The sequence below is a fragment of the Dysidea avara genome, chromosome 3 (genome assembly GCF_963678975.1).
Source record: "Dysidea avara chromosome 3, odDysAvar1.4, whole genome shotgun sequence".
Lineage (NCBI taxonomy): Eukaryota > Metazoa > Porifera > Demospongiae > Dictyoceratida > Dysideidae > Dysidea > Dysidea avara.
Window position 1 is genome coordinate 38,784,363 of NC_089274.1, and position 14,512 is coordinate 38,798,874.

General features: G+C 36.5%; 1 protein-coding gene across 2 annotated transcripts in view; it reads left to right on the forward strand.

Annotated features, from left to right (window-relative positions):
• The window catches only part of LOC136250911 (uncharacterized), a 74,046-nt gene continuing 59,534 nt past the window's right edge, over positions 1–14,512 (forward strand). For both annotated transcript variants that reach the window (XM_066043252.1, XM_066043253.1), the window contains exons 1-2: positions 1–126; positions 12,242–12,320. In XM_066043252.1, the coding sequence (XP_065899324.1) occupies positions 12,257–12,320 (64 nt within the window). In that variant the 5' untranslated portion in view covers positions 1–126; positions 12,242–12,256. The remainder of the gene's footprint in view (positions 127–12,241; positions 12,321–14,512) is intronic.

Genomic DNA, 14,512 nt, shown 5'->3' on the forward strand with positions numbered 1-14,512 from the left:
CTCACGTGACTTTTAATGGGGTGTGATTTCTTAGGACGTTGCAAAAGAAAGATTTGAGCTGGTGTAGTTATAAAGAGTCTAGTTCCAGATCTTCGCTTGGAACTTCTACCCGAGAGAAGCCATAGCGTAAGTTTTGGTACTAAGACTTTATATATTAGACCACATATACGCAGAGCACAACTGGTCGCTCCCAGGTGTATAGCTACCATAGAACAACAAATCTGTTTGCAAAGTTTAACGTACACTTGTACCATGAAGGCAAAGCGAGACGCAAAAGGCGCAAGTATCAGTACTGCTTAGATCAGTCGACCTAACGCAACTTCCCCCTAGTGAGGGCGGGCTGTGTATGCTATACCAGGGCATTACTTTTTGACAGGCTAAGCATGTAAAATGACAATCACCTCTTTCCAACTGGATATGGTTCTTTGTGTATTGTATTGTGTGTACCTGAATCAGCAAATCCCTTAAGAGTAAAAACAAAAAAACGGATCAAACCCAGTTTATCGTAAACTTGGCATGTTTTTAAACGTACATTTTTACACTATTAATTGATTCTGTATATTTTAACAAAAAAAGTATCAAAGAGTAGCTAGCTAATAGCTATAAATGTGTACAAACAGCAACACCCAACTTTACTTATAGGTATTCTTATACTGACACATACACACACAAAAATTGGGTGTGACTTCAACCAAATGACTTGCAATGCTTTTCATACTGTCGTAATTAACCAGTGATCACTGAAAAGTAGTAAGGATTGTTATGATATGGTTATCTGCTCCATACTTTTTTAAAGTCTATGTTATCCAAACACCCAATAAACCATCAAATTGCTCTAATAAAGTAGTCTTGATTTTAAACTGCTTCCATACTTTAATTTTATCTTCTTCCATTCTTCACCAACAGTGACCACCTTGGGTAAGAGATACACTTGTATGTATGCATGTGATCTAATGAAGAATCCTGGTCAGACCCAAATATTTGACTGGCTGAGCAAAAACCAGCACATTCCTCAAATTCCATTTCAGTGTTTCTCTGCTATATCTATAGTAACAAAGGAATTGACAGCCAAAGTTTCAGCCTTTTATGGATAGTCTTGGAGTTGTAGTGGTAGAAACAGCAAGAAATTTGATTTGTACAGCAACAATACGACAAATAAATTATTAATCAATCATAACTCACAATAGCTACAAAGATGAGAGGACTTGGCTCAATCTGAACTGACAAATCCCATCAAGGTATAGTGTTTCCCTATATTCCTCTGTGTGTGTGTACAAATAAGATTTCAACACTAAAGATGACAATATAAAATTTATTTGTACTGCATCATAAATTAGTGCCCATAATTGATCATGTGCCTTTTGCTGTATGAACATGAAACAAACATTTTCTTACTCTCCATGAACAGGTATAGGATTTATTGATTTGAGCTTAGTTTCACTGGGCGATTAAAATGTGCATAAAATTATGTGGCATGCATACTTTACCTGATTTATTTCAGTATATACCACTTTAGCATGGGTGTTCAAAGGCACCGCTCAGGGTTTAACGGCATAATTGCCTGGACAATATCATGGGAACACAGTTTGCTCGTAGCTTTGATGCCCACCCAGTTCAAAGATACAAAACACTTTGGCTCATTTTATTGAGTGACACAGAGTGTTTTACTGTGGGTTTTAATTTACACATTAGGCTAGGCTCAGTGTAGTTGTTAAGTTTAGATTATTTGACAGTAACAAAACTATATTCCAACCACTTTGGGTGATGAGTGGATGTGTATTTCTACCCACTGCGGGTGTGTCAGCCATAGAGCAGACCATGAAACAAGAAGAATATGACAACTAGGAGAATAGCTTATAGTCCTAAGTACTTAACTTAATGTATTAACATACTATAGTCCGTTCGTGTTCATCTGAGCCCTCATTTCTTGTTAATATCTCTTGTTACGTGGGCCAGCTGCCCAAACATTTAGTAGCGCTGTGAAGCCCTTTAAATGCCAAAACTGTTAATCAAAAAAGCTGTTAATCAAAAAAGCGCTTTGATATGGGTTATAACAAGTGAGTTATGAGGCTTTAAAAATATCCCATACATTTAGTATGAATGATTCAGGTATGCAAACATGTTTACAACATGAAAACATGCTTGTTCCAGTACAAAACCATTGGGAGTGAACAAATGTTCACTTCTTTGATATTACTGTATTTGATGGAGCTCAGGTGAATGTGTATGACTATACCACAATAGTGAAAGTTTAATGTAGTATTAAAAAACCATAGATTCCAAAAACCAATCCCACAATCGAAAGTTCCTGGCATGTGTTGAAACATGATGTAGGAATAATATTCTGAGAGCTATTTTCCCATGCTATTGGAACCACAATCGATTATCAGATGCTAGTGTATAAAACAAATGGGGGTGAGTGCTCCATAAATCTTTCACCTGTCAGGTAAGTGTGCCCTGAGTGATATATATCACTTATACCATGACCATGTCAGGATTTTGCTGATATATACATCTGAACCCCAAGTGCCCCCTCATAGCCATGGTACAACTATATTACATGATTTTACAGCAAAATAGAATTTTGTGAAAACGACTAATTTTTACTTAGCTAGTCACATTTTCTGGTAGACATAGACAAGAACACAACCAACTCTGTTTTGACTTTGATGTATTTACTAATGTGTATATTTGTTTGGCTTCTCACTCCAACAAGGAAAATTATTTTGTACTGATCATTGTGAGTTTAAACAATAAATCATATCAGTGCATATTTCAATGAGGCAAGCTTACTCCATAAGTGTAGCACAGCGAAACACTTGCCAAGTAATCAAGTCATGTTCTCAAACTTTATGTATGTGATATACCTGTATGAGTTCATGTTATAATTGCTCAGGAGTGACATTTTGGGTTTTTTGAAGCCCAAACACTTTATATATTACACACAGAACACAATTAAAAATGTGTTTTTTTGTGTGTCTTGTTACTCTGAACACAACAAAGCAAGTAGACCATTTGCTAATGTCACAAATTATTACTGGAAATTATCACATTGCAGGTTATAGCCATAACCTCATTAACAGTCTTTGTGTTTCTCATGGTGACATTTTCACCTTCCTAATGGTTACATACTTTCAGTGTTTGTGATTGATGTACACACGTTTTGACTGACTGATGCCTTTTGCCAAGCATGAGGTTTGATTTCTTCACTGTTTAGAGTTGCAAGATGTGCCTTTTTAAATACCTCTGTCTTGCTTTGTGTCTCCTATTTCTTCATTAGAAAATGGTATGCATAATATGCTTTGATCTTTGGAGGATAACAAGGTTTTTAAAATTCACTAAGAGTCCTGCTAGCAGGTTCTTAGTATTGGTAAGACATGCATTGCTAGGAGTCTTCAGTAGGTAAGCAACCCAAAGGAATGATGTAATAATCACCGAGGCAGAGCTGAGGGGTGTTTATCCACTGAAGAATCCTAGCAATGCATGTCTTAGTAATTTAGACAATGGCCTGTGGTGACTGGAATTTTGTTATGAACCCACAAAGTATGCAATTTGTTTGTTGAAGTTTGTGGCTAGGTGTCTTACTAGGTTCCACCTATTTACAGGTGTCTTACTAGAACAAAAATCCTGCATACTTTGCAAATATCAAAGCATTCTTGACATGCCATTGTCTAAAAATGGTTAGAAGCCTGCTAGCAGAAAGACCTCAAGCATCACAAATCTCACTTTCGATCATTGATTTGCTATGCTCTCTCCAAGCATATTCAGACTGATAGCCTGTAGTGGGCAACCAGTCACCCAGATCAACATGTGGTTAACCTGTCTATTCATTTTATAGGCATGTCTAAAAGATTTCGGTTATGGGAGGCACAGTCTAACGTTGTAGGTACGTATATTACGATGAACGGAGAAGTTCAGAAATATCACGGAAAATTCTGTTTAGTGTCCATCTGTTTCTACAGTGTTGTAAGGCTGTTTTTGTCTTCTACTAAACTATGGATGGACTTTAGTCTTTACTAAAGACCTAAATGGGTAAGCTTCCTTGTAGAAACGTTATTTTGTACTATGTGTAATGTGGGTGTGGCCCATATTTGAAAACGTGCCTGTTCAGTCTTCGTACTACTGTGGTACCACTAAAGGCACAACTTATTACAACTGATTCCCATTGTATAAATCCACACAAGCTGTTTTTTTTGACACACGTGATCTTTACACTGCTGTGATGCCATAGGCACTGGTTACCGCAAACCCAGATCAACAGTATTGATCACTGCAATTTCCCAGCTGTGCTGGATCCAAGTCTAATTAGCGGTATGAGCTTCAATTTCTTCAGCTTTTCAACAAAGGCACATTCAGTCGTCCGTGATTATTTCAACATTGTGTGACGATTTCAGAACGACATAACCCACAATGACTCCACCCATATTCCCATATAAAATGCATACATTTTCTAAGTCAGTTAGAGACGCACCGCACCCTTGGATCTTCGTGGATTTTAAAAACCTCGCCTCACTTGGTTTTTTAAATTCACAAAGATCCTTGTGCTAGGCCGCTAACCTACACATAATGCTAAGGTGTCGATTCATCAACGGATTTCTAAACTGCTTACATAGAATATAATAAGGAATCACCATCAATTTCATACCATGCTACTTACTTTTAAAGTGAGCAATTGCAGAAGTTCTTCTAATCCTGCCATGAAATACTTATATCAGGCAGAACATAGTTGACACTAAGCTAAGCAGTCACTGTACTTGCCAGTACAAGGTAATTGGAATATGTGTTGAGACACAAAATTGATTATTTAATATGGCTTGTGCCATTCTTTCCTTTGATTGCATAGTAGGACCAGGAAGGTTTCTTGTACCAAAAGATCAACCACCAGCCTCATTTTTCCTTCACAAAGTATTAGTTTAAACTAACCCAAAATGCTTCTGATGAGTTTTTACAGAGGCTTAAAAAGATACGTATATACTAACTAACTAAATAACTGACTGATTGATGGACTGACTGACTGACTGACCGATGGACAGACTGACTGTTGCCTTTGAACAAGCATACTGTGACTATGTAGTCATAAACAGTTATTACCCACATTGGTTTCTTGTCTGGGTAAGTGCTTCACTCAACTGTATGTCAATGACAAAAGATCCATGGTGAATTTTTAAATATATATTGGTATCCACACAAAAACAGCAAAGCTATAAGAAAATGGTGTGGCTTTAAAAAGCCTAGGTGAAAAAGTTGTGAAATAAAAGTGAAATCAAAGGTGGCAGCCAAGAAATGGTTGCAGTGATGTTATTGCCTATATATATTAACAATAAACACACCGTTACAAGTAGCCACTATAAATAATTGCACATCGCAAATGATATGTTGCATACTACTCATAAGTTCAGTCCAATTCTGACAAACATTAGAGCGAATGTTATCTAATTGTGTATGATTTCAAATATCTGCAGAACATCCCAGAAACTCCTATGAAACAGGTCTAAGAAAATAATAATGTCTGTGTGCATTGTTAAAATTTGACATCATTGTAGCCATTTCTTGGCCACCACCTTTGATTTCACAACTTTGTTTCACCCAGACTTTTTAAGGCCACACCATTTTTTTTACAGCTTTGCTGTTTTTGTGTAGATTTCACTTCTTTTTGTACTTGACTTTGGGATTTGTTTTAAGTTCACATTTATTCTTTTTTATGACAATGATGATTTTTGAAGACAAACTTAGAAATGTATTGCATGATTTACTTCAATATTTGGTAATATCATTGAATAGAAGGCACATTTTTGAGGACTTCTAATAGAACATTCATAGAATGTTCTAGAACAATCTAGTACTTCTATGGTAGATCTATGAAATTACAAACATTTATTTACAAGCCTATAAGTTTCATTTATAAAGCAGAAATTAAGTGAGGGGATCAGCCAAGATAGTAACAGTTTAGTGGTTAAAGATGTGGGTGTTAGGTATGGAGGTCCCTGGTATGAACTCTGATAAGTTTTTTTGTTGTTGACATTTTTGTCCACCTTTTACCCCACAGTGACTGCTCTATTAGAGTATCTCAATCCTGCAATTTTACACTTGTTTGGTTTTGCTTTATAACTTTGTAGCTATAAATCTATTGCTTTTCAAACCATCAAAAGGCACTGCTACGATGATCAGCCTATGTACATACCATTTTCAAAGTTATTCCCATGTTCAGTTTAACCTGTAGCCGTGACAGAAGTTTGATCTTCTTTTATGTAATAAGCGCTCATCACTCTTTGGACTCAGTATGCAAATTCACCTTTATGTGCTCTTCATTTGTGCCAAAGATTGAGGCAATTAAGGTACACATTTATGTTTTATAGCAATTTTTGCAAAGTGCAAAAATAAATCGAAGCCCTCATAGCCCTCCTATGGCTTAATAAGAAGAAATAAACAAAGAAATTAAATCAAAACTTTTGAACTCCCATATCTTGCAAATTCCTGGTGCGAATTTAATCAAATTTGCTGTGTGGCCTACCCTACCTGGTGGACAGCTATAGTGCAAAAATGGTGTGCTTTGTAGTAGGGGCCATGGAGCTATGCACCCATGAAAATGCTGTTTTCTTCCTGTCAAAATACTCACGGTGCTTTCTTGACCACACAACACACTACTGTGTGTATTGATAACCAATCCAGTGCATTTCTGCTGAGCGAATAGCATAATACGATATACATGTAGCAGAACTGGTTAGCTAAGCACCCGGAAGTGCAACCAAGCATCCTTGCATGTAGTTCTTTTAAATTAAGCACTTCAAACAGTGATGATGATAATATTATTGACCATTTACAGAAAGTGCTGTTAATGAGCTTTTGAGAATCTCTCACAACCATCAATGCAGTTACAACAGCAAGTAAATAATATAGACTTTTCCTTCAGTTTGTAAGACATCGGTCGATATCATTGATACTTGGTTAGTGAGCATAAGTATACCAGAATATGCATGAGTACTAGACAGGCTTATATTCAATAGACTATAATGCAGTGGGATACTCTCCTCTCCAATATTTACTTTTGATTCTACTTAAATGTTTCAACAAATATGTTACTCACTAAAAATAATGAATTTCTTATTGCTATAAACTGTATCATGCAGTAACCTCTAACCAAACCTTTAATATTGTAACATGCAGAGAAATTGACTTACAGACTCATTGCATTGCCATGAAACAATGAACTTATAAAAAGCAAAACACATGGTAGTGTATATATTGACAGGAAGAAAGAAAATTCAATGTTCATTCCTGCACAGATCCATGGTCCCTTCTCCAAAGCACACCATTTTTGTATTGTAGTTGTCTACCAGCTAGGATAAACCATGCTGCAAAATTGATTAAATTTCTTTCCAGCCATTCGTGAGACAACTTTTCAATTTTCTTTTTTTTCGTAAGGGGTCTATGGGGCCTAGATTATTCTTTTTGCACACTTCGCTAAACTTATTATAAAATGCAAATGAGTAATTCAATTACTGACCTTGAAATTTGGTACAGGTAAAGAGCGTATAAAGGTGAAATCATATACTAAGTAAATCTGATAAGTGTCCACAATGCTATTCACGTAAAAAAAGATTGAACTACTGTCACAGCTACAGGGTAAACTGCTTATGGGAATTACGGAATTACTTGAAATTTGGTGCAGATTATATACACATAGATAATATATGGCTACCATAAGATAACTGAGTAGCTACGATGAAGCATTTGACTGCCAGGTGTTCTTCATGTGCAAAGGACACTGTGTTGAGAAACTTTCTTGTTGCAATTGTGCTTCTGTTCCACACACCCCTGGTGGTTATTGTGTGGTAACTTAGGGTATTGCTAACAGTTTTCTTCTAGGGAGCTGGTTAATGCAAGTACACCCATCGTATATTCACTTTGATATATTGATCAAATTCGGCAATAAACTTCTGGTATATCATTCTATCTTGTGAAAAAATATGGGTAGTGCCCAACATATCTTCCAACCTCTTCCCCTAGACAGCACAAACAAGTGCTAACTTGTTGCTGTTCACCTTTTTGCGCTAGCCCAGATGCATACTTGACAGTATATTCAAACGTAAGCATACTGTAATTGCTCCAAGCATTCCCAAAATATATATGGCCTACTTGGCTATCAAAATACAGTGGTCCCTCGATTATCCGGCTTTTGATTATCCAAATTTTCGATTATCCAAGCTATGGAGGTGACCGTTCTATTAGAGTGTTCTGTTCAAAAGTGTATGTTCTATTAGAGTATTTGTACAGGGCTCTGTATATAAATAAATGGGATTCTATTATCCAAACTTTTCGATTATCTGAACACCCTCAGGGTCCAATGAGTTCGGATAATCGAGGGACCACTGTAAACTTCATTTCTTTGGGGTTTTTCAATCTACTTTTTGAAAACCCATTATCTGATTGCCTTGAAATTTGTCACACATAAAGGAGGTTCAGAGACAATCATTGGAGTCATAACATGTGGATCGCTTATGAGAATATGCTGAAAATCAGTGCATGAATAGGTTAACCATTGTTGCAAGGTAAATGGCTAATAGTAATAAACTGAAATCAGTGCATGGTTAGTCTATCCGTCATAACTTCACAAAGAAGGCGGCCAAGAAATAACTGCAATGAATGATTGCACAATCATCATTAAAAATAATTGGTATTGACATCATTGCTGCCATTTCTTGGCCGCCATGTTTGATTTTACAATATTTTTCCATAGCGTTTAGGAGCCATACCTTTTTTGCATCGGTTGGCTGTGTTGGTATAGATACTGTCTATAATGTGATTCATTTTGCATTACACTTTAGATATTATAGCTTATGAAACAGGATTGGAAACAGATAATGTCACATAATTAACATGTATAAGGGCAGCTACTTAGTCATTAAAGTAAAAATGTGGAGAGTGCCTGTCCTTCATTTGTTAGTGAAAACAACACTGAAACAACAAGCATGTTGTACTGCTATACACCTACAAAGTTTTTGTCACTGGTTAATTGCCTACCAATAATTGGCAATAACTGGTTAATTGGTTGTGTGTACTAAAGTGATATTGGCAGACATAATAGGGTAGTTGGAAAAGGTGGATATGGTCGGACACGGATGCGGACACGGACATTTAAAAAATACACTTTTACATTAAATATACAACAGTTATTTTTCATACCTAAGTAACCTAACATTGCTCTATGCAGTAGTTTTCGCTTTCAAACACAGAGATCTACTTCGAGTAGTGCTTATCTATTTATAAGCGCATATGTAGAGCACGATACAGAGTACCATACACCATATGTGACCGGATTTGCGAAAAGGTACCTTTTCCACACATTTGACATACCAGCAAACTAAATGATGTAACATTTAACTCCTCTTACCGATTAACTTGCTTTTAGTATCAAAATGTAGCCAAATACTGTAGTTACATTCATTGAAACTTTCAAGCAATTATATGCCATGATCAAAAATTATGAAGCTTTACAGTCCAAAAAAATGGGTCACATTTTGTGTGTGAAAAAGGTACCTTTTCGCAAATCCGGTCACATATACTGTTGTACACGCGCTATAGAAATCCAATGCATACTCACAGCTGGCATGTCCCAACTTAGCCTCGCAAGCCAGGACCTTAGTAGCTATAAGCGCCTGTGCCTTATACTGAAAGCTGGCCTACGACAGTAAATTAGGGTCTGGACCTCTACAATTACATAACTACATTAGATTTCTAGAGCACTTGTACAGCAGTACATCGTCCATAATACTTGTAGCGTGCTGACCAATCCTCCACACATGCGCTTATAAATGGATAAGCACTATGCGAAGACCATGTCTGGGCCTAGAAGTGAAGACTACTGTACAGAACGACGTTAGGTACTGTTGTATAGATGTAAAAGTGTATTTTGAAAATCTCCATGTCCGCGTCCGTGTCCGCCCATATCCGCCTTTTCCAACTACCCGGTACTCAACAAGCCTGCTGGAAGGTTTAGGGTGGTACCAAAGTGACCATCAACATCCTTTCTTACAATAACAGTAATTACAATCACATATTTACACATGCTTTGAGGTCATGATGTTAACACTTGTCAGCAGGGGTAATTTATGGTTTACCAAGTGGGGCGGCAAAACTGGTGATTGGCTGACCTAGACAACACCAGTTAATAACTGGTTTTTTGCATACTGGTTCACAGCATTACAGACTTGGTATGGTTGCTCCAGGCGTTGGTCCACTTGTCCATACATCACTTCGGCTGGTACATTACTTTAGCTGACCTAACAGCAATAATTATTAAAACTATGCTGTAGTGTGTAGTAATGTGCATGTGCATGGATTGTTTGTGTCGTCTACTGAGAGCAGTGGCAAAGTACAAGGAGACTTCAATGGTACACATCTCATCAAGTGCTGATGAGCCTCAGAAGGCAAGCAGTTAGTGGTAGGCTACCCAGAAAAAGCTTTGCATATTTTTTCTTCTCATTCAGTGTTTTCCATGTGTACAATACATTGCTAATCACTTTCATACAATGTCACAAGTGTTAATGTAGCTCACAGGTATTTAAAATACACTGAACAGTGTTAACAGGCTATGAACAAAGTCAACAACACACATGCTATATAAATCATAATTCTGACTGGCTCCTGCAATCAACACAGGAGCTACTTCATCTGACTGAATGGCAATGTTATGAATGATGGAAGATTTCATCCGCTGTGCTTTACAACAAGTTGTGAATGGTACAATCTTTCATTTGCAAAAGTATTCTAAAATATAAACATTTAAAGAAAGCTCAACCTTACACTTTACGAACAAACAGCACAAAATGGAATCAAAGGTATTTTTAAAATGACACTGATCCTCATGTTTTAGTTGTCAGCTATAGGACATTGAGGAAGATTGTTCTTAGCTGTACTCCCCAATATAGAGCAGTAACACCTGACATCACAGTAATTACATAATCACTTCTGTGGGACAGAAAACGTATGCGTGCTATTGGAGCACAAGTTTATAAATACTTTGCATCAGGCTTGTTGAAATTGTCTTTTTAATGTGACCACATTATCTGGAGCGAGGAAGAGAGTAGTAGTATAAGAGGTATTTAAGTAGTGCAGGTTAATTTGATCCATAAGTTATGGCTGATAATTGGCAAAAGAAATGCGTGAGCACAAGAATTTTGACACTTTGAAAATTACGATAGAAGAGTCCCACAACGCTAATATTGAGAAATTGACGTACAATAGATCATTATTGATCATCCTTGCTGAAAATGATTGATCATTCTTGCTGAAGTGTTGTTTGGTGACAATCGCTTCTCGAGTTGAGCCTAAAACAGCTGTTTTGTCTTTGTAACCCAACCTGATTCCCAAATAACATTTTTCATCATCTTTCCCAACTTCTGTTCCATGTTCTGGGTAAGTTTCATGCAGAATGAATCACCAAAAGCCAAGTTGTAGCCTCTTGAAGCAGTCCCACCACTGAATTTGTCCCACAAAAGTTGCAGTTACGCATTTTAATATAATTTTGTGACATAAAAGTTATTGCTTTATGGGCTAAAATTGCCTGTCAACTGTGACAAACCCTATGGCCCAGCCAGTAGTGGGGCTTTAGCTCTTGCAAAATTGTCCAGTCCTCCATATACATAGCCAGTACTGGGGTGGTATGGGACTTAATGTTGATAGGTGCATAACTTTCATCATGAACTGGTATTTAATAATTTGACTACATATCCTCAAATACTAACTCTTACTTATTTCTACTGCATTAATGAATAACTTCTATAACCTTATATGTAGGTGTAGCGTGTAATATATATAAATCATGACATACATTTTAACATTGTTGGCAAATTGTAGTTGTATAGGGGCAATGGCTACAAACAATTTCTATGAACACAACAATGAATTACTAACTTTTTGAACCTCACAAGGGAGCATAATTCATCTGTGTAGATGGTTTTGTCTAACAGGTGCTTCATTACCAGCGTAGCACACCTTGTCTGCCTATTTTGTGCACTCGTTAATTATGTGACATGATCAGTTTCCAATCCTGTTTCATAATGTATGATTACACAGACAACTTCAGTGATGTAAACTTTTGTATTGTCTGAACTATGTTCAGATAATAATAATATTTTACTGTGCATGGACAGTTCTTTTTACGTACTGTTAAAAAGAGAAACTTCCTCTGTATTTGTCAGCACATAGTGTTATTATCGTGTGTGTACACTGAACTATATAGGTCCTCAAAGGAACAATGACATTTCTGCTGAAAAGTATTTTTGCTGCATATGTGATATCATATTGGAGCTTTCAATGTGGTAAGTACAGTATACTGAAAATATTGTCATTGGTAATATATCTAATCCAAAACAGCCAAGCTGTGAAGAAGGGTGCATCCTTCCAAAAAAATAAGCTAGTACGAAAAAGATGTGATATCAAAGGTGTTATAATGATCACAAATTAAGTATTAAGTGACATTATAATTATAATATCATTGCAGCCATTTCTTGGCTGTCACCTTTGATATCACATCTTTTTTGTACTAGCCTATTTTTGGAAGGCTATGCCCTTTTTTACAGCTCAGCTGTTGTGGATTAGATATCATTTCTTTTGTATATGTAATAGGATGGATGGCTGTGGTATTCGGGATTAATAGTGCGAGCATTGTAAACAGGAAGGAGTAAAATAGTGCGAGGTGAAGCCGAGCACTATTTCCTTCCTGTTTACAATGCAAGAACTATTAATCCAGAATACCACAGCCATCCGTCCTATTGCAAATTAATCCAACAACCATAGCAACTGTTACTAGGCAACAGAAATTCAAAAAAAATACTGCAAAAGACCAATCACACTTAGCAACGGTTGTGATGGTCTCAAAGTGATGTTTACCTTAGCAACCATTGCTAAGCAACCACATTGTTGCTATGCCATAGGGCATCTATCACTATGGTAACACTAGTTGTCAAGTCGGACATTTACTTCTAATAGAAACACACCACACTATTTTAGCCAATCAAATTAGTATTACAGGTTTTTGTTAAGGGACCTTGACAAACAAGTGTAATACTAATTCTATTGGCTAATCGCTTGACATATTTCAAAATAATACGTCAAGGCGCTATTGAGAGTATTATACTGTAACACATTCATTTGTTGGATTAGTATTTGTATATGATGACTTTTGTCTGATATTCTACAGGTAAGTAGAAGGACTAGATTTTAAGCGACATTTGGAAATTATTTTTGTAACTTCATATTAGTTGTTGTATGTTGCATGTATATGACTGCTCTATTAAGGAATCTCAAAATGCTCTTGCTACTAGAGGTGTACCGATGTGGGGTTTTGGCATGTACCAATATCCGATATTGATGCCACCAAAAGAAGCCAATAACCAATAGTCGATCTATTATTTGTATTACAAACAAAAGTCACAGATGATCTATGCAAAAGTATACATTACCTACTCTACAACAACATGAGCATGTATTCATTGCTCACTCTATGCCTGTGGTGGTAGTGGCTTGGTTTTTCTATTGTGTAATCCAGACAATTAGGCACCCACAAACATTTTTATGTATACTCCCATGAAGCCTTATATGGATATTTCTGCATTACTCCGCAATTTAATGGCTTGTGTGAAGGCTGGTACAGCAAGTTTCCTTGGTTATTCTGTGACTCTTATTGCATCATTTTTAAAGACTGCGATAAGCTTTCCAGCAACAAACACTAGAATCACATGTGTTTATATGGCTTCTTGTAGCATAGCACTTGTTGGTAGAGTGAACAATAAGCCACTGGCACTAAACAGCCACATGCACAACATTGAAAACCAATATAATTGTAATCTGTTTATGTACAAACTATTGCTACTGTATAAATATCGGTAGCTATATTGGTCCTCCTACTATTCTGTACCGATCCCAATATTGGTAAATAAAAAAGCCATATCAGTTACCAATATTTTAGCTGATCCGATTATTGCTACACCTCTATTTGCTACGTACATGTTTAGTTGGTTTTCCATGTTATATAGCTCATTGATATTTAAAAAGATTACTGAAGGTTTGTACCGTGATACATAGTTTACTGATATGAAAAAAATTTCAAGAAGTTTACATTAGCCGGTAAGTGTGACAACAATCGCACTATTGCCGACTGCTCTATTAGAGTATCTTGATCACGTGGCCTTAAGTGTGTTTGGGTATAGACATAGCCTCTTTTCTATGTATGAATATTTTTGTAGTACTCTAATAGAGTGCACTTTTTCTGAGCGCTAGAGTTTCCACTGATAGATCTATGAAATTATAAAACTTTACCATTCTGGTATAGTGAACTAGAACTTTCATTTATAGGGTATATAGAATTTAAGTGAGATGAGCAACTGACAGCAGTGGTATAGTAAATGGTTTGGGCATATACAGTAGGTTGTAAAATAAAGTTTACGTTTCGTAATTGTAATTACGGTGTGATTACTAAGTAATTACCATGTTTGTACTGTAATTACATTGT